Source organism: Melopsittacus undulatus, chromosome 2, assembly GCF_012275295.1.
Source record: "Melopsittacus undulatus isolate bMelUnd1 chromosome 2, bMelUnd1.mat.Z, whole genome shotgun sequence".
In the NCBI taxonomy this organism is placed as follows: Eukaryota; Metazoa; Chordata; class Aves; order Psittaciformes; family Psittaculidae; genus Melopsittacus; species Melopsittacus undulatus.
In genome coordinates this window covers 83,334,487-83,361,287 of record NC_047528.1, presented here as the reverse complement: position 1 = coordinate 83,361,287, position 26,801 = coordinate 83,334,487, and the positions used below count along the sequence as shown (strand labels likewise).

Sequence of the window (26,801 nt, the reverse complement as noted above, 5' to 3'; positions counted from 1 at the left end):
GTGTCTGGAGCACCTCACTTCTGAGGAGAGATTCTGTGAGCTGGGCCTTTTTAACCTACAGAAGACTGAAAGAGGATCTCCTTAATGCATATCTCAAAGGTGGGTGCCAAGAGGATAGCACCAGACTTGCTTCAACGGTGCCTGCAGCAGCATGTTTCATCTCAGCATGAGGAAGAACTTCTTTATGTTGAGTGTGGCAGAGCACTGGAACAGGCTGTCCAGGGGGATTGTGGAATCTCCCTCTCTGGAGTCATTCAAAACCTATCTGCATGCGCTCCTGTGTAACCTGCTCAGGTGGCCCTGCCTTGGCAGAGGTGGTTGGACTAGGTGATCCCCAGAGGACCCTTCCAACTCTAACGATTCTGTGATTCTATGATACACTAGAAGAAAACATTTCTATTTCTTTTTGTATTAATCATAAAGACTTGAGATATGTGTTCGTAAGTTCACATTACTACTCTGTTCACTACATACTTGGAAGTCAAGATCACTCACTGGAGTATGAATACCACCATTTTTTTTTTCCTGTAGTTATTAACAGAATATATGCTTTGTTGCTAGGAAATGCTACAAATATTCAACTGTCAATAAAATTCCAACCCACTGCAATTTATCTACACTGTGCAAAGGAAATGCAAAATAAATCTCTGTTTATTTACGCAAAATAATAGTTTATCTATACAGTCATTATCTAACTTACTGTTCTATGTAGCTTATAACCAGAAACTGCTGTTTGATACCTAAAATCGGTAACAATTAACACCTGCTGTGTTAAGGTCTTACATCCATTTATACCAATTTCCTTCACAAAACAAAATGTTAAGGATTTGTTTGTTTGCTTGGTTTTGGTGGTGGTTGTTAGTGTTGTTTTTTAATTCCTGTAGAGAACTCTGTGAGAAAAACCAATAACAATTCTAAGTTTATAGCTTGCATTTTAAGGTACTATATGTTGTATAAATATTTGTCATTTATTTCATTGCAATGCTTTTGGCTTTGTTTTCCTTGTCAGGCATTCCAGAAGATGACAGGTTTAGAAACTCCATGGCAGTTTTGTGAATGCTTCGGGGAAGCTTCTCTCAGATGTAGGCAGCAGCATGGAAGAAATTATTGATGTGTTTAGTTTAGTTATTGACTGGTTGCCACTGTGAGCTGATTATGCTTTCAGTACTGGACATGATTTTGAAAGTAAAGCAATCATATAATGTGTGATCTTAAGAAAAGAAAAGGAGAGCTGCAGAAAAGGATGATGAGACAAAGCAGCAGGCAGGAAGACCTCTGCCACATGGAAAGACCAAAAAGTAGAGATAGGACTACTACAAGGATTTGCCAAAATGCAAACGAGCTTGCACTTAACTATGTCAGGCAGGCTTTATCATAACCTGTAAAGTAAGGTCATGTTTCCCTGAAACTCTGCAACAGCTGAATAGCACAGTGGCCTACCATTTTCTCTTATCCTCACAACATTTTATGTCAGTCTGTGCTTTCCATGAGGAAAAGACCTTCGACTGACAGGCTCAAGACTGTCCAGGCAGACTATGAGCACTGCAGGGTGAATGCTGGAGTTTGCTTGCCTCACAGACTGTAGGTAGCCTGAGGGATAGATATGGTATTATCTACTGTAAACCAGGGAAAGAACAATTGGGGTACTATACTTTTATTTAGAAAACATTTTCCTGACACAATATCCTTCATTAAGAGTCACTGAAGGAATTATACAGTAAACCGTTTGTGGCTTCTTTTCGGTTTCTGGAACTGAGTAAGAAACCAAGATAAATAAAAGACAATCCTGGACTACATTGTTTAGCAGAGACTTAAGGTAGAGGGTCTTGTGCTCAGAAGTGCCCTTGACAAAGGAGAATTGCTGAGACAGTAGAAAGCAGAATGACTGACAAGTAGTAATAAATATTAAATATAAAAAGCATACAGATATTCAAAATACTGTGATATATACAATCATATTTCCATAAAAAAAACCAAAAACAACCCTAAGCATTGGAGAGGGGAAAATGTTTACTTTTTAAAAAGCTAGGCAGCTAGATGAAGCAGAAAATTGTTTAGTGCTTTAGTTTTGTGGAATGCGTTATTCTTCTGTATCAATGGGGAAAAAATAAAGATTTTTTTTCTTAATAGAAGTGACACTTGAGAATATTACAAATACACTGTTAAGAAGTAAAAAAGAAAAAATGCAGCCAGAAAAAAACGTGCCAAGGTCAGGTGCTGGGCAGCTTGTAACCAAACATGAAACATGAGCTACTCAGCAAATAAAAAACTTTTATATATATTTTTAGTAACCTGCTTTCATCTCCCTCAAATAATAGTTTCCAACTTTTTCAGAGACACTATGGCTCATAAGTATTCATTGTTTTAAAGAAATTACGTAGTTTTTGGTTTAAAGTCAATATTGAGTTTGTTAATGAAAATGGCTCAGTTAATTAACTAAATGGCATGCTAAACCAAACTTATATGAAACACTTTCTTACACTGATTGTTTTTCATGAAGAAATGATGCATAAAAATTAGCTTATCCCCTCTCCATTTTAAATCATTCTTTTGTAGATGCTCTAGGTATGGTGATAAAACTTTCTGCACAGTGCTGAAAGCATAGTTATTTTATTCACTCTTACTAGTGTTGCGGGAGTGCCAGTAATGATTTCTCAATAAATCAAGTCTGGATTGAAGGGGGCATTTAGTAGTTGTTGTGACTAGATATTTCTTTACTATCCAAGTTCTGGCTTGGACAACGTAAAAAGACAACATAAAAACCTACTTTCAGTCCAGTTATGCTGTGGGCTGATTGCAGTGTGTCACCTGTCTCCTTTTTTCCTAATATTTTTGCAGAAATAGAAAAAAAAAGCATAAACTGCTGCTTGTTTTACATTTAGTAAGAAATTTAACAGAACAGAGACACAGAAAGTGATCTTACATGAGATGACATACTTTATACAAGTTCTTCCTCCTTTTATACTTTTAATAAGAATCAGTATTCCTTTTCATCTGCTCAGCTCTAATTCATCCCATAGCACATGCACACAACTATGTGTAAAGACTGAAAAATATCTGAAGCTAAAGTCAGAAATAGCAGTGGAAAACTGAAGGATGTAAAATGATCAAGGAGACCTGTACTGCTAATCTGAGCATACGTATCATTTTTTCACCAAAGTAAGCAGATTGGGGTGGGGGTGGAAATAACATAGTAGTATATCATTTAGGCTTCTTGTGAAGAAGGTCATTCAAGACTTGAGGTTCAGAAGGAATAGAACAAGCAATGCAAGTAATTTTAGAATTTAGGAGGAGAGGAAATGAAAATATTAAGATAAAATTCTACTTTGAAAATACACAATCATATATCCAAAGTTTAAATGAGTATTCTCATATTTTGGAGGCATATAATGATTTCTGTGTGGTGTTTTATTTCTGGGTTTTTCTAGTATTTTAATGAAAAGAACAAAAATTGGAATACATAAATAAGGCAAAAACGACCTGATAGTTTTAGAATAAAATTCTGTTTTGTGAAAAACAGTGTGAGTTGGTAAAACTCTATTCTACTGTTTCCCAATTTAGAGCTTAAATCTTTCCTATTATTCTGTTACTAAGCTTCCAATTAATCTAAATTAATTAACACTTGAACTTAAGTACAAAATTTTAGATGCCTCACATGCTTTGAGATTAATGTTTTTACACGTATCATTAAAATTCGGTAGTCCTTTGATGTGGAAATCTGATTTTTTTTCTTTGAAGGAATAATCCATACTTCTATTGTCTTTTCATTCGCAATTTTATTTTTCCTTTGGTTGCAAACCAAGGTAGCTTTTCAATGTTGAACATTTGCCAAATAAAACAAAGTTGAAAATACTTAGTTGTATGCAAAAGGCCGAGATAGATTTTTAGAAAGATGTTCCATTTGAAGTTGCCTTTCCTTCAGTTTTTTTTCTTTTGCACCTTGTCTTCCTTGACAGTCTGTAATACTCCATAATGAGACCTGTGGTCTTAGGCATATCTGGGGGAAAGCATCTCACCTGTTTGCCCTGTTTTTAACCTGCTGCTGTTGTTGCCTTATTCCTGCTGTTCCCATTGGTCATTTTTATTAGAGGAAGACATCATCCCTCCTCTGATAAAATCTGTCTTTCTTAAGTAGGAGTGAAGAGATAAGACACCCAAGGGGATGAAACTGAGTAGATACTAGATGGTTACCCTGAAATAATGTATGAATAAGAGGAGGATGGGGGAAAAAATGTAACAAAAGCAAAAATGTAGAAAAGATAACTGGAGTGAGACACTAGCCATAGCTCACTCATCCTTGGAGAAGTCCAAGAACTTGTACAGAGAGCCCAGAGACAGACAGGTGGAACAGCTGAAGCTGGGAGTAACAAGCTTGAAAGTCGGTAAGAAGGTAGAGAAGATATTGGAGGGCCCCATCTCCTTGTATACTCCCCTGTTGCAGAAAGGGCATAACTCTGGACACTCGGTCATCATGTCCATAACTCCATGGATATTTTCCCAAATTATCCTGGTGAATAGCAGAATCAGCTCAGGAAAAAAAAAAAAAGTCCCCCAGAGACAGTCTGCAGCAGTGCTTCAGCTTGATAGGCAGACTTGTAATTACCTTAAGCTCATCAGGTTCCAGTTTGATTAGCCAACTTGAGAGTTTGATGCCAGAGCTTAAAAAACCCAAATCAACACCAAAAGAAAAACCCCAAACACACACACACACAAAAACCAACCAAACCAAACCAACCAAACAAACAAAAAAATAAAGGGAAAAAGGGTGAGCAAATAAAATCACTGAGACCTGAGATCCGGAATCTAAGAATCTGATTCCCACATAGTGGCATCTAAACTGTTAAATGTATTTTATGTTTCTGCCTTGTTAAATGCTTATCTGTAGCCTTAACTTGAGTTTGGGGGAAGTCCTTTATTTCTTTTTATCTCTATGGTAAAAGTAGATGGTATTAAATTTCTGTGTATAATGAACTGATTCATATTGACCTAGATTTTTTTTTTTTTTATTTTTATACTAGGAATATTCTAATCTTGTGTTTGGTATCGTTTTAGAGCAAGACCTAGCTTGAAGAGGCTTCATTTACTTATTATTTACCTCTTGTTTTGCTTTTTTTTCTTGTGTAATTGTTTTTAAGAGCAGTAGGTTGAGTTACAGTCTGTCACCAAACCTAACATTTCATATGCCTTTCTATATATACCTTAGTATATAATTGCATATTTCACCTCGCCGCACAAACTCTTACAAAATTTTTCTTGCTCTGTCTTGCAGTAGACCCAATATGCTTGAGTTGTGTTAATTGGCAGCAGGTTAATTTAAATTTCAGGTCTTCAGAAGTCAGCTTAGATTTTTATTTGCCTATGACTATTTATTTACTTTCAATAGTATTTCTGTGGAACTTATTTACATTAATTGTTAAACAGGTTAAAACTTAAACAGCAGAGGTTTAGATTGGATATAAGGAAGAAATTCTTTACTGTTAGGGTGGTGAGGTACTGGAATGGGTTGCCCAGAGAGGCAGTAAATGTTCCATCCCTGGCAGTGTTCAAGGCCAGGTTGGATGAAGCCTTGGGTGATATGGTTTAGTGCGAGGTGTCCCTGCCCATGGCAGGGGGGTTGGAACTAGCTGACCTTAAGGTCCTTTCCAACCCTAACTATTCTATGATTCCATAACATTAAAGCTGCCAAACATTGGAGATTAACGCTCAAAAGTTGCAAGAAAGATGAAACTAATCTTCTATGAATTTAGGCCAAGGTCTGCATAGGTAGAGTTAGCATGTAAGAGAAATGGACGCATTTTTAATTGCTCTCTTTGCTTTTGTTCTTTTTATATATATATGTCTGATGCCATTCTGGAGAAGCAGAGTTTTTATGATATATAACAAAGTTAGGAAAATAGAAAAAGTAATTTGACTCATGGGTCAGTTTTTATTAAATGGGATATTATGGGTGGCTATAGTGAACAATTTAGATAATTTAATACATGGCAAATCAACTTCTTGAATTACAAATATCACTCCAGTGTTGTCTAATAAATCATATTCAGAGTATATGCAGAGGTATGTTTTAGAAGCAAAAAAATCAGTATTTTTGAACCAAATAGGTAAAGAAATATACATGTCATGAGACAGTTGTGTTTGTCCCATTCTTTCAGCTGGTGAATTAGAAGCTACTGCACAGCAGTAATGCTTTTGTAGCTCGGCAATATATCAGCAGTGCTTCCATTAGTGCTGTTTACAGGGAGTTTATGTTGTATTGTGTACCAAACCTCAAGTTTGGTACTTTGAAGAATGTTGCTTCAGTAAAAATATGCTTAAAACCATGAACATTGGGAAACCTCATTTTTCTTGATTTGGAAAACTAACCATACTTCTTGGCTGATTTTAATAATTAAGTGCCAGTGTTTCTTGTCTCTGCCCAGGCCCTATATTTGCTGTTGTGAATTTTATTTTCTTTTCAAAGTACAGATGGTTTCTCCCCTGGTATATGTCTGCAGTGTTGCCCATTGTGTGGTATAGTGACACCTCACCTTTCTAGCTATAGAAAACAATCTGGGAAGGACAGCATGGAGCTTTGTGTTGGCTTATTTATTTCCAACCTGTTCCTATATTTACTCCAAGTGCTTCAGTGCTGTTGGATTTGAAATACGCCATTGGCTGATTCTTAATTTCTGGTATTGTTGGCACAGAAGAATGTGCTCAGTTAAAAATCTGACTGATTTGAATGCAAATCAGAGAACAAGTAGCCCAAAGGAAGATATGTTTCTCCGTTATTTTTCTTCACGATATGCATATGCTTTATGTATTTTTGGACTCAACTGGCATCTCTGAACACCTTGTAACCAAACATGTGCTTATAAATTTCTAGACTCATGAGGTCAGGAAACGTTAGATATAATTCAAATGATCGATTCATATTTTCATTATTGCTTTTCCTGATTAAAGATTGACCTTTAAAATAGTTTCATATACTGAGATAAATTTTTTACCCCAAAAAATTAGAAGCCTGATGATGGATTAGTGGTTTTCTTTTTGTTTAATTTTGGGTTTGTTTTTTTGTGTGTGTGCTGTTTTTGTGGTGTGGGGGGTTTGTTTGGTTTTTTTTTGTTTGTTTGTTAGTTTGTGGGATTTTTTTGTTGTTGTTTTTTAAGAGTGTGTTTTAACTGACTTGCAAGATACCTATCATAATAATTTGATTGATGGTCTACTCATTCCTGCCCTTCCTCCTACCAGTTTATAAAAGTTGTATTTTAACATATTTTGTAATTGTATATGCATGTAGTGTTAGATCAATTTATGTTACATATTTTCACTAAAAAGAAAAAAAAGACTTCTGGTACTTTTTTTCAGGTGTCCAAAGATCTCCCAGAGAAACAAAAAGAAATAGAAGTTCTGCTAAAGGATTTCATCGAACTTGATCAACAACTAAATCAGGTGATATTGTGGGTAACGCCTGTCAAGAACCAGTTGGAGCTTTATAACAAAGTGGGTCAGCCAGGAGCTTTTGATATAAAGGTACATTTTCTTCCGTTTGAAAAAAGCGTCAGAATATTTAATGGTCAAAAACCAGTTGCATCATCAGCTATATAGTTTCTATTAACTATATAAATTTGACACATATGTCAGCAATACTGCCCAGAAGTTCAAAGTCTTATGAATTAAGGAAAATTTTTATTCTTTTCCATTACATGATTTTCAGTGATAAGACAGTTTAGAACGAATGGTTCCAAAGTGAAACATAATGTATTATTTTTGCTATATCATGTACATGAAACAATAGCCTAAAAAGTTGACAAATGCAATGTGCACTAAAATTCAGAATATCAGACCATTTAACTATTTCATATAAGGCAATATGAGTACATGAAAATCTGAATAGTTAGGGGCAATTGTGATTCTCATATTACAATGAAAAATATCTAACTGCACATGTAATATTCCAGTAATCAGTATAGCTGATTGTCTAGTAACTGGAAAAAGGTATTTGTATTTTGATCCTTGATATGTATTCAGATATAAAAAACACGCCTGTATATGGATTTGATGAGGTAAAAGAAATTAAGGATGAAAAATACTGATTAAAATCAACTGGCCTGCCAGGTGTGTACCTAGACTTTTTTGACCTTGCATTTTGTCTACGGATATATGTGCTTATCTTCACATAAACTGGAGAAATATTTAAAAAGTAATAGCTTATTGAAATCCATTAAATTTCTTTGGTTTATAGTAGCTGAATGTCTTGTTTACCTAGATAAAGATTAAACAGAAGACACTGAGTTTTGTATTGATTTTGATGATGCAATATTCAGTGAAAAAAGAAAAAATGTAAATATTTATAACTTTGCCATGCATAAAACGGAATAATACCTGCTTCTGAAGATGCATGGTTTTGCTGAGCATGTTTATTGAATTCACTTTAACTTAGTTTCTTTTAAGGAACTCTTTTAATGCCAAAAAAACCTTTTTGTTTCAAAAAATCATATTATATAAAACAGTGAATCTCAAGTCCTGTTGCATTCCTGTAATTGACAGAATGAGTTCAGCAATGACATTCATTCCCTTTTTAAAAGATAAAATTAGTATAGCTCTTTTCAAATGTCTGTACATATACTAAATGAGTGATGGAATTTTGCATTCAAGAAAATGATCTATCCTTATTTCCTGTATTTTAACAAAGATTTTTAGATTATTCATACATTTTTTTTCTTTTATGTTTCTTTTCATTCTAGAATGATTACACCATTAAAGTTTGTATTAAATAAAAGCAGGGTTAAATTACTAAAAATCATAGAAGTATTGCTTTTCATACTGCTTGTGAAAGAAATGTTCTGCTTGAGTCTTTCAGTCGTATTATGGTGGTGTGACAGGAACATTTCTGAAACACTGATGAAAGAGTAGTAAAAATAAGTATAAAAAAAAAAATCCATAGTCCTGAAGGGGTGGGAAAAAGTCATTTCTGTCTGGAGAGGTGGGGGAATAATTAAGAGCTCAAAAAAAAGGAAATAAACTTTCTTTCTTTGAAAGACCCTAACATATTTCTTTCGTGGATAGATTTAGATCACTTAGATCTAAAGCTTGACCATTTTTAATTGTAGATGAAATAGATAATTGTTTATAGTATTGTGAGGGCTGTAAGCATATGAATCATGTTAGCTTTTATCTATATGTTGGCTATCTGGATTGCCTTTAAAAGACAGGTTTAATATCTTAAAATGTTGTCTCCCGGTGGTTTACCCAGACTGTAATTATCTTCAAGGAGAGAATCTCGTGCATGAAAGACTCTATATTGAATATATCTGAAGGCAAATGGGATTCTTATAACTTTTTTTTTTTTTTTGCAGTTAAGAGTAAGCATACTAAGAGTTTTGAGACTGTTGATCATGAAAAAACACACAGCAAAAATTAGTAGATATAATTCAGGAAATCAGCCTATTTGTGATGATATTTAATTGTATGCTCAACTTCAAATGCATATTTCAGACACATGCTAACATGCTGTCCTACACTGGGTAAAGCGTGTGCATACATGTGCTCTCAAATAATTGTTGACATGATTATGTTTGTGTATTTTTACTATTTTCATATTACTATTCCATATAGCTAATGCTACTTTGAAAAATAGTAAGGGCACCTTCACTATTAGCTATGGAAGGGTTGTATTCAACAAAATCTTTTGCTCCTTTCTAGTTCACTGTAAGCAATTAGGAAACAGGAGATGAAAAGATGCAGATGGAAAGGTGGGAGAAATCCAGCATGTTTCTTGTTCCCTTTTGTGGAGTTGGACCTTGTGGTAACCAAAGAACATGCTGAGGCACCTAGCAGTCTTACAATCTCTGGAATGCTTTGTGTCATTTGAGGCTTTCAGCAACATCTTAGTTTCTAAAGCATATACATATTTCAGTTTTAAAAAGCAGCAAAACTGTTAAGAAAAATGTAAACATAAAATTGTTGAAACAAAACTGTTTATTCAGTCCCAAGAAATACGTTGTAATGGCATTTACTGTAAAGTACATTCTGTGTTGAATCAAAAATTCTGTTTTGTTTCACCCAAATTTGCTATCATAGCTCTATGCTTACTTTAAAGAATTACAGCATGAAAACCCTAATACATTTTATACCAATGTAATTTTTCTTCATAATTTTCATTACCATAATTTAGAGACTGCAGTGCCACAATTAGAACCCAGGACTTCAGTTAGGCACTGTAATTTTCAGTGGTGTTTTCTAATATCCTAAGTAAGCTTTAATAACTCAGTCATTTCTCAATAAAGAATAAAGAAGGGATTCTTTAGTCTCAGGATTTAAAAAACATCTGTAGCAGTATTTGCTTCACTCATGTTGTTAATCCTTAATTACAGTTTTCTTCTATAAACAAAGATTTTTATTTTTTTAATAAAAAATATCCAAATAAATGAATACTTATTTGAAAGCTCACAATTTAAAGTATTAGGGATAGATCTTAGTTCTTTTTAAGAGCTGAATATTTTTTTTACAACATTGACATAATCTCCCTTCTCAGTAATAACATAATAGACTTCTCCTTTCTTATGTGTATGTATGGGGAAGGCACAAAATCTACATCTATAAGAATTTCTTGACTCTACTGCATTTTGTAACTTCTGAGCATTCTCATGCAATGGTTTTGCTGGTTATATTGCCACAACCCTCAGTCACAGAAGTAAAACTGTACCCTAGGAAGTGATAACTGCTTTTCAACTGTTTATGCAACTATATCTTTTCAGTGCAAAGCTAGGGTCTCGCAGGATAACATGGATTATATCAGATATTGTCTTTAAATATGTGAATTTTGATGTAAGAAGGTTTTATTTAGCCTTTTCAGATCTTTCTGGATCCCAATCCAAACAGCACTAGCTGTACTTCTGCCTTGTTTGTTGGGCTATCTGAAGATAGCCTTGCTTCTTTTAAGACTCTGTCAGTCTCATAGTATTTTGAGATATTTTCCCAGGGTACTTTGGCAGGTCTTTGTGTTAGAAAGGTATGGGGAGAGGAGATGTTCATCCAACAAGGAGATAGTGGACTTAACAGCAGAGCAAGCCATGTAGCAGTTACAGAGGTGTGGACATGCACAAACCTCTAATGGAATGGTCTCTGCTTTCCACTTTAACCTAGACATCATTAACACACATTCTGCGAGGTATTTTCGTCAAAAATATTAATATAGACAAGACCCCCTAAAACAAGCCCTCATATACTGTTGTAATATTAAAATTCTATATGAAAGACCTGTTATACAGAAACAGTTACATATGTCTCATATGGCAAGCCTGCAGCTGACTTTGAACATACAACTATTTGCCATCTGAGATATGCATAGAATTAGTATAGTTGGTTTGATATAAGGTCAGAATGTACTGCTCTGATCATCCAGGCAGACCTCCTCCATAAAGTAATCCTTTCAGTTTTCCTGCTTGAATTGCAGCACACCTTTCTCAACAAGCAAACCAAACCAAGACTGGTTTTAATTTCCAGGTATAGCCAGTCATCTGCATTTTGCAGTAAATTATTTCAGCAGTTGAGTTAAAAACCTGCAGATTTTCCCTTGGCTGAATTTGTTTAGTTTCATCTTTCTGTCTGCTTTGTTTGCCAAACTAGACAGAGCTCCAATAGACATTAAACTGCATTAATAGACAGTAATCAAGTTTTCTCCTCAACTCTTTTTTGTTAATCATCAGTACCATTGTTCTTATTTGGACAAGAAAGCAAATATGGAGTACCTAATGAGTATTAGTTCAAAAAGCAACTATTGTTGTGGTCAAAACAATTATTTTTTTTCTCTTGATAATAACACAGTTATCTTGAAACAAAAGCTTATTTTAGTTCTCAGCTACTCACAGTCTATGTAGGTGGCAAATGTTGCTATAATGGAAGGTATAGACCCTTCTGCATTGTCTCCTTAATGGAATATTTAAACACATACATAAGGACTTTGAAATGTTTTAGTCTGATACAGCCATCCAAATTTAATACACTTAAACCTTCTAGGGATACATTATTCTGAACATGTGGATATAGACCTATACTTTTCACTTTGAAACAGCTTTGCCTCCAGCATCAACAATCTGTGGAGCTCCAAAATCATTGCTAAAGGAATTTGTGCAAGTAGTAACCTTTATTTCCTCCTACTGGTTGAGATTTATTTACTTCACCTGCAAGGAAAAGAATAAGTGGAATCTTGGAGTGGGGAGGAGGGGAGTAACAAGTGCTGTTTCACTAGTTAACAGCTTAAGAAAATACCTTCAGAAAATCTAACTAATTCTTTTCTCTTGGTTTCTTTCAATTTCTTTTCCTCTAAATATTTATTTCTTTATAGTCTTGTTTATTCACAATTTAATATATGATAGGACCCCAAGTCATTGAGAATTTTGGTTAAATATTCCATTTGTTTGACTTATGGGAAGAATTCCTCCAGAAGGCTTCAAAGAACTGTTAGATGCAGAAGTCAGGTTTCAATTTAACAGAACTAGGATAATAGGTCTTTCTTAAATGCATAAAAATCAAAATTACTGGATAAGACAGACCAGAAGAAAAAGCTTTCCTATCACAACCTACTGGAACTGTGACTAAGTTAAAATTACATTCTGCAATCTGTTACAGTCAGATTGCACTTTTAAAATGTAGTCCATGTAACATTTGTGGAGTGCTAAGGCTTTAAAAAACACTTTAGGTGAGAGTTAATGGTGGGGTTTTTTTACAGTCAAAAAAAGAAACTTCAATCCATTATGTACAAACGTGCATACACACATCATGAGGACACTTTATTATTATAGAAATTATTGGCTAAAATAGCTTTTTAAAACCCAAATATGTAAAGAGTGGGAAGTATACTGTCTAGTAAGGTATAGATAAGAAAAGCTTACAAAGAGGCTAATGCTAATACGGTTTGGATTACTTCTATGTTTTAGCTGTTACTATGGTTTATTTGCTTAGGTATTTCGGGCTTGAAATCTGTGGGTTGGTATTTTTGTAAAGTCAAGCATTCTAAGTATTCTGAAAATTTAAAGTTTAAAGATTTCTTCAGTCATGCTTGGTTAGCATAATGAAATATGCTGATTCTTTTCTCGCCTCTCCAGGGGTGCAGTCCAGTTAACCAAGTTAGTTAACCAAGAAAAGAAGTAGCTAGTACTTTTGGTAGCTCTTATTACTAAGGTGCAGTTAGAATTAAACTTGACTAAGGAGGTGAAAGGTAACAGGAAAGTATTCTGTAGCTGCATTGCGAAAAAAAGACAGACTAGGGAAAATGTTGGTCCTCTACAGAAGCTATCGTGAGAACTGGCTACCCTGGATTTGGAAAAAGCTGAAGTTCTGAATGATTTCTTTGCCTGAGTCTTCACTGGCAAAGGCTCTGACCACACTACCCAAGTCTTGGAAGACCTGGAAGACTTGGAAGACGCAGGGACTGTGTGAGAATGGTGATCCAAGGCCCACTATAGGAGAGGATCAGGTTCGAGACCATCTTAAGAACCTGAACATGCACAAGACCATGGGACCTGATGAAATCCATCTGCTGGTCCTGAAGGAGCTGAAAAATGAAATTGCTAAGCCACTGTTCATCATATTTGAAAAATCATGGCAGTCGGATGAAGTTCCCTATGACTGGAAAAAGGGAAATATAACCTCAGTTTTCAAGAAGGGGAAAATGGATGACCCAGAGAACTACAGACCAGTCAGTCTGACATCTGTGCCTGGCAAAATCTTGGAGCAGATTGTCCTGGAAAGCATGCTAAGGCACATGAAAAACAGCAAGGGTCTTGGTGACAGCCAGCATGGCTTCACTGAGGGGAAATCCAATTTGGTGGCCTTCTATGATGGGGCTACAAAACTGATGGACAGGGGTAGAGCAGTTGATGTCGTCTACCTGGACTTGTGCAAAGCGTTTGACACTGTCCCACATGACATCCTTGTCTCTAAATCTGAGAGACATCAATTTGATAGGTGGACCACTCGGTGGATACAGAACTGGCTGGATGGCCACATGCTAAGAGTTGTGGTCAATGGCTCAATGTCCAGCTGGAGACCAGTAAGGAGTGGTGTCCCTCAGGGATTGATGTTGGGACCGGTCTTCTTCAACATCTTTATTGGTGATATGGACAGTGGGATTGAGTGTGCCTTCAGCAAGTTTGCCGATGACACCAAGCTGTGTGGTTCTGTTGATACGCTGGAGGGAAGGAATGCCATCTAGAGGGACCTTGACATGCTTATGAGGTGGGCTGATGCCAGCCTCATGAAGTTTAACCATGCCAAGTGCAAGGTCCTACAGCTGGGTCAAACAATCCCAGGCACAGCTACAGGCTGGGCAGAGAAGAGATTCAGAGCAGCCCTGCGGAGAAGGAATTGGGGGTGTTGGTCTATAAGAAACAAGATGAGCCAGCTTCTGTGTGCGCTTGCAGCCCAGAAAGCCAACCGTATCCTGGGCTGCATCAAAAGGAATGAGACCAGCAGGTCAAAGGAGGTGATCCTGCCTCTCTACTCTGCTCTTGTGAGACCTCTCTTGGAGTACTGTGTGCAGTTCTGGTGTCCTCAACATCAAAAGGACATGGAACTGTTGGAACAAATCCAGGGGAGGGCCACGAGGACGATCAGGGACTGGAGAACCTCCCATATGAAGACAGGCTGAGAAAGTTGGGGCTGTTCAGCCTGGAGAAGAGAAGGCTGTGTGGAGACCTCATAGCAGCCTTCCAGTATCTGAAAGGGGCCTACAATAATGCTGTCATTATGAACTGTAGTGATAGTACAAAGGGTAACGGGTTAAAACTTAAACAGGGAAGTTTAGATTGGATGTAAGGAGGAAGTTCTTTACTGTGAGGATGGTGAGGCACTGGAAAGGGCTGCCCAGGGAAGTTTTGAATGCTCCATTCCTAGCAGTGTTCAAGGCCAGGTTGCATGGAGCCTTGGTTGACATGTTTTAGTGTGAGGTGTCCCTGCCTGTGGCAAGGGGGTTGGAACTAGATGATAAGGTCCTTTCCAACCCTAACTATTCTATGATTCTTTGATTCTACTAATAGGAATCTACAGTTAATTACATGCTCAAGTAATTGCTCATGCATAAAAAACAGTCTAGGTTTCTGTGACAGTGGAATTTTATTTAGTGAATCTCTACTTCAAAGGCAGAATTTTCAAAGAGGAAAAATGCTGTAGAATGAATTGAACAGTAACTTTTTAGGGGATAAAGCAATCCCTGGAAAATACTAAATCTCACCAGCAGTATATGTCCTTCAATTATGAGTTATGACTACTGGTAGTCCAAAAAACAAAGAATGTGAGAAAATCTAAAGTCAACTTTCTGAATTTATTAAATATTTTGATACTTTTGTGGGTTTGTTTTTGTTTTGAGGGATTTTTTGGTGATTTTTTTTTTTAATTGGTTAACATCGCTAAAATTGAGTGAAGTTAATATGCCGTTACTGCAGAATTTAAAAAAAGTATAAAATCAGAATTTTACAAATTAGCAGTAAATCTATGGCATGGAATAAAAGATAATTTTAAATATGGATTTTGTTGCTGTCAGATAAAAGTAGTACCGGTTAAGGTGTATATTGTTCTTGCTTCTTGTACAATGACTTACCCTGTCTTCATAGCAGACACCAAATAAACTATTGGTTAGCACTGCATATAGAAATATCAGTCTACTTAAATACTTTACAAAGATCATTATTTAACTCAGTAGCCTTTCTCATAATTGAAAATGCCACTAACTCAGAGGTTACCACTAACTCATTGCAATTTATAATCTACAAAATTGTGTCAGTTTTAACACAGCCTGAATAGTGCCAAACTGACGTCAGAAAGAAAGATGTAGAAAAGAAAAAACAAATACAAAATTTATATGGGGTTTTAGATTTATATATATATATATATATATATATATATTACTGCTTATATATTTCATCACAAGAATTTTCTCTTTTACTCCTTTTTTTTTCTTCTTCTTTTTTTTTCATATGCATAATGTCCAGATAAGCAGTCTCTTTTCTAAGCATTCACTTGGTGGTAGTCCTTGAGATACAAAAAAAATGCGGTGAATAACAAAACCTAAACTGTATTGGTAAGAACATTTGGAACCTATTTTCAAAAGCAATAGCTTAATATGTTGTGACTGCTGGGCTCTGCTTATTTGACTACCATTAAGGTATTTGTAGTTATGTGATTAGTGTGCAGTTTTGAAGCATGTGACCACATAGTGAGATGTCTAGCTGCAGTGTGCCAGATCATTACCACCAGTACATATGGTTTTGAGCAATGGTTCAGACATCCATATAGATGTACAAGCAAAGTGCATGAAAGAAAAATGGGCTGGAAAGACTGCTTTGAGTGGAACCTAAAAATGAAAATATGTTTATAGTCTAGTAACCTGAAAATACAAATTAGAGCTTGTTAAGATAATTTTAAGTGGATGCATATGTAAAACATCTGTATTTAAAAAACCCAACAAAATAATCATAGAACTAATTTAATAAGGTGCATGTTAACTCCGATGACTGTACATTAAATTTAGTGTAATATAAAGCACTTTAGTGAGAAAGTATTAAAAGTTACAATCTGACATTGCACAAAAATAATTAGGAAAACATTGTGTATCCCAACTTTCTTTTCTCAGTCTCATATAAAAACTGCTTGAATACTGAATTTTTAAAACAACCCTGAGGCTGTGTCCTCCTGAGTGAATATTAAATTGAAAATATTTGTCTTGAGTTTCATTATGTGAACTGAATTAAGCAATTTTTTAAAGAAAATGCTAAAATGCATAACTTGAAGTATTTTGAAAAACAAATTCAAACCCCACAAAGTATTTCAATATTTTATTTAAAAATGTGTTCAAAAAGCAAATGTAGATAATTTCAAAATAATGTTATCTGTTCATCCAAAGAATTAATGCGTAGTTCTAACCAGCATTTGTATAAGTAGAACTCAATGTTGGACAGAAGGCTGACATTTCATTTTTTATCATTGTCTTTTCGAGTTTGCCTGATTTGCATCCTTAAGGCTGCAAAGTCTGTTACAGACTAAGCAATTTACAAAGATTACTCCCTGGGAAAATTTTGCTACATTTTCACAGTCCATTTGTGGCTAATATAATTTAATATTCTTGCACTTGGGATAGATTTTTATTTTTTTTTTTACAAGGGTTTGAATGCAGACTGTTTAAGTGCTCAAAGCTTACAAAGGAAACACTGGGCAGGATATAGGAGACTACAGGTGATGAGGACATGAAGGGGATGAAGAGAAATGAGATTCCCTGTGTTTTAAGGAATGGATGGAGAAATGATGCTCCGGATAGGGAATGAGTTGACAAAATGCAGAAATTCCTGTTTCCACTTGTAGCTCGCTGAAATCCTGCTGACCCTTCCAAATCTTCTCCAGTCGATATGAAAAAACACTTTATGCTTCCAGTCACCCTGCCCTCAAACCTCTTGCAATCTTACTGGTTCTTTCTCCTTACTAACTCAAGTTTCCCTTTAGTCCCTCCTTACCTTCTGGGTTATTACTCACCCCTCCTGTAGCCTTTATACTTGAGTCCTCTTTTCCAAGATTTATACAACCTTGGTTTTCTCCTATATTGCTAACGAAGCTTCAAACTGCCTTGGGGTGTAGTATTTATATCCGTTTACTGTCCATAGTGGTGTCTTGCCGTGTATTTAATATAGCTTATTGTGTTCATTTTTGCCAGATAAAAATAAGCCATCTTTAAAAAAAAAAAAAAAAAAAACAAATAATTCTGTAGTCTTAAAAAACCCTGTATTTGGACTTTGTCCTTGATAAGCTCTGGATAACAATAGGAAAACTGTCAAATCTTGTCAATCAAATAATTATATACTTGAAAACCTCCATTTAGAACATAAGGGAAGAGCATGGCTGAGGAGTAACAAACCTAACTGTAGGCAAATAAAAGAGAATTTACCCACAGAACAGAATGAAAGTGGATGTTGCTGTATTTTTCCTTCTATCAGCCTTCATTTGCCAATTTCTGCATGACAAACCAGACAGATTTTTACTCTTTATTGATTCTTTTCTTTTAATTTTTGCAAACATCATTTTAAATGAGTAGGTTTTATATGCAGTAAGAGGTAGTAGTTTGTCCACATGAGTGCATAAAGAATATGTACCCCAGAGATTCATCTCACTGTATCTGTGTCTGATTTAGCAAAATTTGAACTGTGAAAACTTCTGATGATGAAATATTGTTTGGTTATCTAAACTACTCCCATTTTCAGTTTTTTCATTAAGATCTGCAGTAAATGTAAATTGAATCAATTCATAGAAGCTACAGCTTCATATTCTGTGCATATATCAATTATTGCTCCTTCCAAGAAATCTTTTCATGGGACTTTGAGGAAGAACCTGCTCAATGTTTTCTTTGTCAGCTTTGAGCATTTAAACAGGCCCTTCTGAAATAAAAAAAAAAAATCTATCCCAAATGCAAGAATATTAGGTGATATTAGCTACAAATGGATTGTGAAAATGTAGCAAAATTTTCCCAGGGAGTAATCCTTGTAAATTGCTTAGTCTATAATTGACTTTGCAGCATTAAAGAAGGATTGCAAGTGTGTCTGTGTCCCAGTGTCTCAGGAGAGGAAAGAGTTTTGAAACATGATCAAGTATTTGATGTGTGGTAGTATTTTTCTAGGAAATAGCAAATCACCAGTAAATCAAAATCTGATTTCTTTGTTGAAGGAATAAGACTTAAAGTGTGGGTGTGTTGCTTGGCAGTTGGTGAGTTTGCACCTCAGCTTTATCTTTTGATTTCCTCCTTGTACTATTAATAACAGCTCAGGTACTATCCAGAGTTCCAGAGGAAAAGCGTGGTTAATATAAGTGAGCAAATAAATTTAGGAGGAAACTTACAGAAATGACAGAGAAGTTTCCTAAGGTTCTAGTGAAGTCAGTACCAAAACTATAGCTTGCTTCATCATAGTTAGGTTTTCAGAGACAGGAAATTTCCTCTCCTATTCAGAAATGCAGTTTTCTAACATCATCAGCATTTTTGTTCTTTTTCATATATTCTCTTCTAACAGAAAATCTTTCTCTTGCTCTTGGACATTATTCTTATTCGTAATAGTATGTTATTTATTAAACAGCAACTCCTCTTCTGTAAGATTATATATTTTCCTCTACTGATTGCATACAATTTAAAGTACTGGACTCTGATGAAAAGCCTACATAAATGACTGCTTATATCTGCACAAGGTCTTATTAGCTTTGGTATAATTTACTCAGAATTCATTGCTATGTAATAAATATTAGGGGCAATGAACCTATATCTTTTCAGGGTTTTATACATTGGTAACTATATGAATTGTTTGTACCTGCTGGATATTTGAAGAAGTTTTATATGATCAATATTCATTTGATTGATACTTGAGTAAAAATTGTGGGGCTATTTATCCTTTTTTTTTTCTTAAAATAAAAACATGCCTAAAATAATCGCAGTTCCTTTTCACAGTAAAGTTGGTGATAATGTGGAAAACACTCAATCCTGTTGCAGATTTAGTGCTAAATTTCCACGTAAATGTCGCTTTGTGATATTTGGCATAGTGCTACAAAGCTTAACTCTTGTGAGATATTCTTATAAAGAGATTAAAATTGTTAAGATTTGACAAATTCTGCAGTGGACAAGTTCCTGTGTGATGTACTCTAGGTTACCCAGCTCTTACAGGGGGGCTGGACTAGATGATCTTTCGAGGTCCCTTCCAACCCTTGGGATTCTGTGATTCTGTGAGGGTGAAAATTCTTTCTAAATCATTGTGGGTTAACCATGGTAGGCAGCCCAGCTGCTCCCTCACTTTCCCTGCAGTGGGATAGGGAGAGAATCAGAAGGCCAAAAGTGAGAAAACTCATGGGTTGTGATAAAGACTATTTAGTAGATAAAGCAAACCTAGCTGCACAATCAAGCAAAACAAGGAATTAATTCACTTCTTTGTCATGCAGGTGTTCAGCCATCTCCAAGAAAGCAGGGCTTCATCATATATAGTGATCATTTGGGAAGGCAAACCCCTTAACTCCAAATGTGCCCCGCTTCTTCCTTCTTCACTCAGCTTTATATGTTTAGCATGATCTCATGGTATGGAATGTCCCTTTTGCCAGTTGGGGTCAGCTCTCCCAGATGTGTCCCCTCCCAGCTTCTTGTGCACCCCCAAGCTTCTTGCTGGTTGGGTGGTGTGAGAAGCAGAAAAAGCCTTGACACTGCATAAGCACAGCTCAGCAATAGAGATTTTACATCCATCCATGTAAATCTGTGCTATGGCTGTTGTTTAACACTGAGTACTATTGACTAGCATTTGCTTACTAGTTCTTTTCATTCCTTACTTTGTAATTATATTTTATTCCATTCAGAGTGAAATGAATTGGTGAGATTTTTTAAAAAATAAACTTCTGATAACATACATGTTTATGAAAAAAAAAATAAAAATTAAGAGTGCCACCAGCCAGAATGTGGATGTAACAGCCATTTTGTAGCTGAAAACCAGGCAATTGGAAAGGAACATATTTTCCAGACTATAAGAACCTAAATTCCATTTACTGAATTCTACCCCTGCTTCTGCTGCTGAAGCAACGTACTGGCTCAAACTTTACCATTTCTTCCAGTAATATATGCCACTGTAACTACTGGAAGACAAACGGCAGAAATATATCCTCATGAATATTCATATAAATGGTGTATTAAAGACTAGTACAGAAGACAGGCATGTCTGAAAATGTTACAACTGACAGACTGATATTAGAACACTAATATATTTTGATATTTTTTCTAAATTCTTTTTGTACCTTCTTGTTTTGTTTCCTTTGAAAATATTTATTTACCTACTAAACTTGAGAAGAAGATGAAAATTTGCTTATAAGCCCTGACATACAGGAGTTAAAAATTAAGTAACCAAGAATTAAATGGTAAGATAAATAAGTAAATACCTTCATCCTAAGTTAGAGTTTTTATTCAGTTTATTGAAATAACTGTCATTATTTGTGCAGTAAGAAAGGAAATTGTTTCTTTCCTGTTTGAAATAATAAATAATTTTTATGTTTCATATTTTTATAATTGTCACCAAACTTCACTTGCCAGTCAAGACGCTTATGGTGAAAGTCCATAACTGCTACTGTGTTAATTTGAGTAACTTTTCATCCTCTTATGCTGCTATTCTGAAATGCATCTGAAAGAGCATGAGACTTGGAGAGAGCTTGTAAAATTATTGGGATTTCCCTTATTTTCTCACAAGAATTTCTCTTTATATTTTCTTGCCAAATTTACTTATGTGTCAGTTCTCCTAGGTTTGTTATTATCTCTTTTACATTATGCACTGGAACTAAGGCAAGATCTGCAGTCTAGGTGGAACAGAAGCATTTGTTCACCCTCAAAATAAAATATTCTCAATCATGTCCAATCTCAAAGGATTCTTCTTAGTGGGCCTTTTCACAGTCCAACTGAATGATTAACTGTGCTTTATCAGTATATGACCACCATAGCCAAATTCTTTTCCTATGCCATATCTGCAGGTCATGTCTTCACAGCTAATAATTTTGTCTATCTTCAGTACCTCCAGGAAATTTTCTTTTCAGGACAAACAGCTGCAATGGGTAGATAGTGATTTCTCTGTGTGAGGAAAAATTACTATATTTCATCTCCTCTAGATATACAGAGAAAGCTCACAAATTTCTGATAGTCAACAGGCAAATGCACCTTGGATAACTAAAATATTCAGGAAATTAACACACTTTTTGATCTGTTATGTAGAAAAGAACAAGGGTCCAATCTTTTCTCTCTTTGAATTTTATCAGCGTTGACTGAAGTCTTTATTCGGCAAGTTTAAATATTCGCAACTGCATTTTTCCTCTGGTGGATCAAGTTCTACCTCAATATTGCAAGACACCTGTTAACAGCATGTCTTGGATGTATTCTAATAATACCGTATAAATATCTAAAGTGAATACTGAGAATGCCATTGATTGTACTGTCTAACCTACCATCAAGATCTGATGCTCACTATAGTGTAGCTGAACTTTGATGTCTTTTTAATTAAGTCTCTTAACATTCTTCTTTATCGTGGTTTAGCTAGTTAGTCTGCTTCACAAACGGGAATGTGCAGAGCTGAGTCAAAAGAAAAAATCAGGTCACTTATTCAGAGCCAGAATTCTTGAAGATGGGAATACATTCATGTTTTTCTATCCAATTCCCTTTTTTTACTTGTGAGGAAAAAATGAATATCTGGGAATAGTAACCTGAAAGATAGGCATGAATGTTTCAGTGAATCTTGCTGGAACTTCTTGTGTGCATGAATAACAAAATCCACTTCAGAGAATTCTGGTTACAAGTTAACACTCTCCCTCATCTAAAAGACAAGGAAAACATAATTAAATATAATTTCCTGTTATCAAGTTAAATATATATGGGGATTTATATCTGATTAATTTAAAATATCTTTTTGGCATTAAAAGCCTCAAAATTATTTTAGATTTTAGATTTAGTATATTTGATTGCTAAACATTGCTGCCTTGTCTTTCTTGTGAAGGGAAATTGCTTACTGCTTGTGTTTTCCTGGGAATAAATTCTCTCCTTTAAGCTTCATTTCATGTACTGTCTTGATGGAAAGAAGTCATTACTTTTAAAACCATTCACTACATTAATTTCAAAGTTACATTTTTTTTTTAATTTGAAGGTTGTAATTAAATTTCCATTTTTGCATTGCATTTCACCATGAAGACACAGATTTAAGCACCCTCAGCTTCTGCTACTGTCCCTGCAGTAAATGTCCCATGGACATAATCTCATTAGGTAATCAATCCCCAAAATTTAAATAGTGTTACTGGCAAAGGGGTATCAGGGTTTGTGATTCTTAATATAGACCAATAGACAGTCTGAAATGCTACAGATCCTTTTATAGATAGCTGTCTGGGCCTCCTAGTATATGTGCAGCATATGCCAAACAGCCTGTCTGTGTCTGCTAGGATAGTTACCATCTCTTGAAATAACATATGCCAAGCCATCAAACTTCCTTTTCCACTGGCATACACACCAGAGGTTTAGTCAATATATTGGTTTCATCAGTTTGAATGTATCATTTTAACACCACTGAAAATTCATAGATAGTATGTCATGGAAAAAAGGTGGCCTCTGATTCTTGTTTATACATGTTTGAGAAACAGCAGTTTCCAATTATGATGTATTTTAATTTGCCATATGTGTGAAAAGTTTAATTAGCATATTCATCACCCAGCCCAGAAGTAGCATTATGATTCCTTTCACAGGCAGATCCTAAACTGTGTAATTACAGTAGAGCCAGCTCAGTCTTCCCAGCGACAGTATTACATCCACCCTACAGGAATCTTCCCCCACGGCACAAAGCAAGAGTGACAAGGGAGTCAATGATCTTGAATCAGGACTTTTGTAAAGTTATGGCTTGGGTATTCTCTAAAAATTGATGGACATGAACATGGACAACTCCTATTAGCTTTAGTAGTAGCCTGGCTTGTGCAATCAGGAGTAGATCTCAGGCTCTGCTCTGACAGGATGCTATTCTCCTGGATTTTGCACAGCTTAGATAATAACTGTGGTCTCTGTTGTGAGCAAACCATTGGAGGCCATGTTATGCTCATTAACGTTTTTGCTCTTTTTGGGAACCAAATGATGGAGCAGTATCCTGAAGCTACTCACTTGACTATCAACCTGTATTAATCGGGTGTCACCTAGCAAATGGATTTGAAATTGCTGGTAACTTGCTCACTGGGCAGAATTTGTCAAGGGCCCATCCCATCAGGCAGAGAACTGAACAAAGAGCTCCCTCAAAGTTACTGCAGCAATTTAATGTCAGGTGTCCAGTTATTTAAAATAATTTTGTGATGTTTTTCAATGATGTTGGGATTAAGTATGCAACAAACAAAAAGTAGTTGCTGCTCTAGCAAGTAAGATATCTGCTCATTTCAGCGGTGTCCAAATGAATGAAAAGATACTGAGAACCTCTTTTTCCCCTGGGCTGTTATCTCTACTCCTATTTCCACGTAAATCTCAAATGAAGCATCATGCTATATTGGATAGACTTACACTTTCATTTTGATTTAGATCAAGTCCATTGATTTTGAAAGATCAGGCTACTCAAGATTAGTTCGTGTGTCTCCAGAAAATTGTAAAGCAGAATGAATATGGTGACTCAACAGCTAAATGTTATGTTTCTGTTAACTGGCTATAGACAATTATATCTGTATTCTATCCATAAAAAACAAATACCTTTGAATCCATAAATAAATCCTTTCAAATGTTTATGTAATAGGCAGAAATGGGAGATACTTGTTAGGTTTTATGTGTGCTGTGTATACTAGCATTAGCATAAAATAATTACAATGAAAAGGATGGTTAAATATTTTCCTATTATTTTCTGTGGAATGTGGAGTCACATGGAACCGTCATTCATTTTGCCTTTTTTTTTTTATTTTTCTCTCAATTTGAGAAGGGATATTAGCCTATTTATATGTGTGTATACAATAAATATAGAGGGGTAGAATACAAATAAATACTGAGCAGCCAAATCTTCTTACAGCTACAGGATTTGAATAGTAGCTCCTGTTATGAGTACTCCTTTTAATTAGTTTGGAGTACTTCTACCCAAAGCCAGGTGGTTCTGGGTTTGAATTCCTAGAGGTAGAACTTGACTGTTATTGTTAATAGTTCTTATTGCAAGCCTAGTCAGATCAAATACATGCCAAAATTTAAGTGAGACTCTTAAGAGCCTCAGCTTTTCCTCAATTCTATAAAATGTTAAGGGGAATTGATGAAGATGACTTAGTAAGAACAGTAAGTGCTCAGGTTCCTCCATCCGTGTTACAGCTGCCAGCTGCCTGCAGGGCCAGTGGCTCCCCACGTTCCAGGGCCATTGAGGCTTTGAGGAGCCTTCAGGGCAGGCCTTGTGCAGCCAGGTCCCATTCCACCCCACAGAGGTCATGTAGGAGCAGGGCAGCCCAGAGGCACTAGGGCAGGCCCAGCAACTAGCATCAGGCACCTCCCTGTGGATGGAACATGGGCCTGTGGGTTTGCCTGGCTTGGTGGATCTGATGGCCAAACAGGGCAGGGCTATGGGGTGCTGGAGACTAGACCTGCTGCAGCATCACTGGGGTAGGGACTGATGGCCCTGGAAGGCCGGATGCAGGGTCCTGGACCATGGGCAAGTGGGGGTAACATGGCGGGGTTAGCAGTCATGGGCAATTAGGGATGGCACTGTCCTCATGGCCTGTGACTATGTTAGGTGCCCTCCTAGGATAACACGACACAAAATATTGGCAAAAACAAAAAAACAAAACCAAAAACTGCTTAGTTTAAAAAAATCCAATGCAACTAAAACAAATATTAAAATGTTTATTTTTCATCAAGATAGGCAGAAAGTTACTTTTTTCATTAACACTCCTTGACAATGAGGGTTGTAAAATACTGGAACATGTTGCCTAGAGAGATGATAGGTGCACCATCCCTGGAAATATTCAGCACCAGACGGGATGTGGTTCTGGGCAACCTGATCTAGTTGAAGATGTTTCCAGGATTCTAGAAGTGTTGCAGGCCAGATTGGACGGGGCTTTAAGCAACCTGGTGTAGCGGAAGGTGTCCCTTCCCATAGCAGGGCGTTGGAACAATGATCTTTAAGATCCCTTCCAATTCTAACCATTCTATGATTCTATGCTTATTTTTTTCTTTATATGATAAGTAGAGAAGTAGAAACCTAACCTAGTCACATAAAGAAAATAGGACTTTATTGAGGATTTGATCAAAAGTTAATAAACTCCCCCCCATCCCAGTTTTGCTGTGCATTGCTTTTCAGTGCTCATTCTTTATGAATTCTTACAGTTATATCTCATTAATATCAAAAGGTATAATAAAAGCCAATTAAGTGTTATAAATATCATTGCAGTTAATCAGACAAGCTTTATTTCACTTATTTTGTGATTGATAAACAGTGTTTGCAAGGAAAATGTTATTTTTATTTTTTTATTTTTACAGTTTGTCCTTAAAGTTTTGTATGTAAAACTTCAGGCAGCACTGTAGGCATATTTTCTACATTGACCTGAAACAGAGGGGCAAAATGGTCCCTTTTTGAGACTGAAAATGACATACACTTTAACAAGTTTATTATAGAGCAAAGAATAGCAGATTTCCACCAATAAAATGATGTGTCGATCAGAGAGTGACAAGCCCGGCACACAATCTTGTCTGCTGTCACACTAATGATAACTGAGATTGTGGACAGAAAATCAGGCTGGAGAGTCAGTAGATAGTCTGCAATATTGGTTAGGACAAGGTAATCAAGCTATAAAATAGTAGGGTAAGAGTGGAGAGAGGAAAACAAAAACAAGCCAACCAATTAATTTTGATATATAACTCTGGGTTTTTTTGTCAGTTTTGTTTGTTTTTTCTTATATGACTTGAAAACTCAGAATAAAATGAATCTTGGAAGTCCAGGTGCAGTTAATAATTTCTTTTATGCTTTTCAGTAATTTTTTTTTCTTTTAATTATCTGTATGTAGTGCTTCACCCATTATATTTTTGGTCAGTGGCTGATGAAATGATGCTGCTGTGCATTTGGAAGGGTTTCTTCTGTTAGTACATGAATTATACCTTTCCAGATTAAAAAAAAAACAAGATTGCTGGGGAAAATGCTGTTGCTAATTCAGTTGGGTGTCATTGTTAATGGTAAGTGCCTCCTCATATCTTTAGGAACTGTCACTACCACCATGTTTTTGGTTTTAATTCATTAGTATAAACGTTTTACTAGATAAGTACTAGTTTATTACTAGCAATGGTAGTTTTCCATTAATAC

At 35.8% G+C, this 26,801-nt stretch overlaps 1 protein-coding gene across 4 annotated transcripts in view; it reads left to right on the top strand.

The window, feature by feature from the left end:
* Positions 1-26,801, top strand: part of DMD (dystrophin) — a 1,017,291-nt gene that overhangs the window by 638,610 nt on the left and 351,880 nt on the right. For all 4 annotated transcript variants that reach the window (XM_034074486.1, XM_034074485.1, XM_034074487.1 and 1 more), the window contains one exon: positions 7,348-7,512. In XM_034074486.1, coding sequence (XP_033930377.1) covers positions 7,348-7,512 — 165 coding nt within the window. The remainder of the gene's footprint in view (positions 1-7,347; positions 7,513-26,801) is intronic.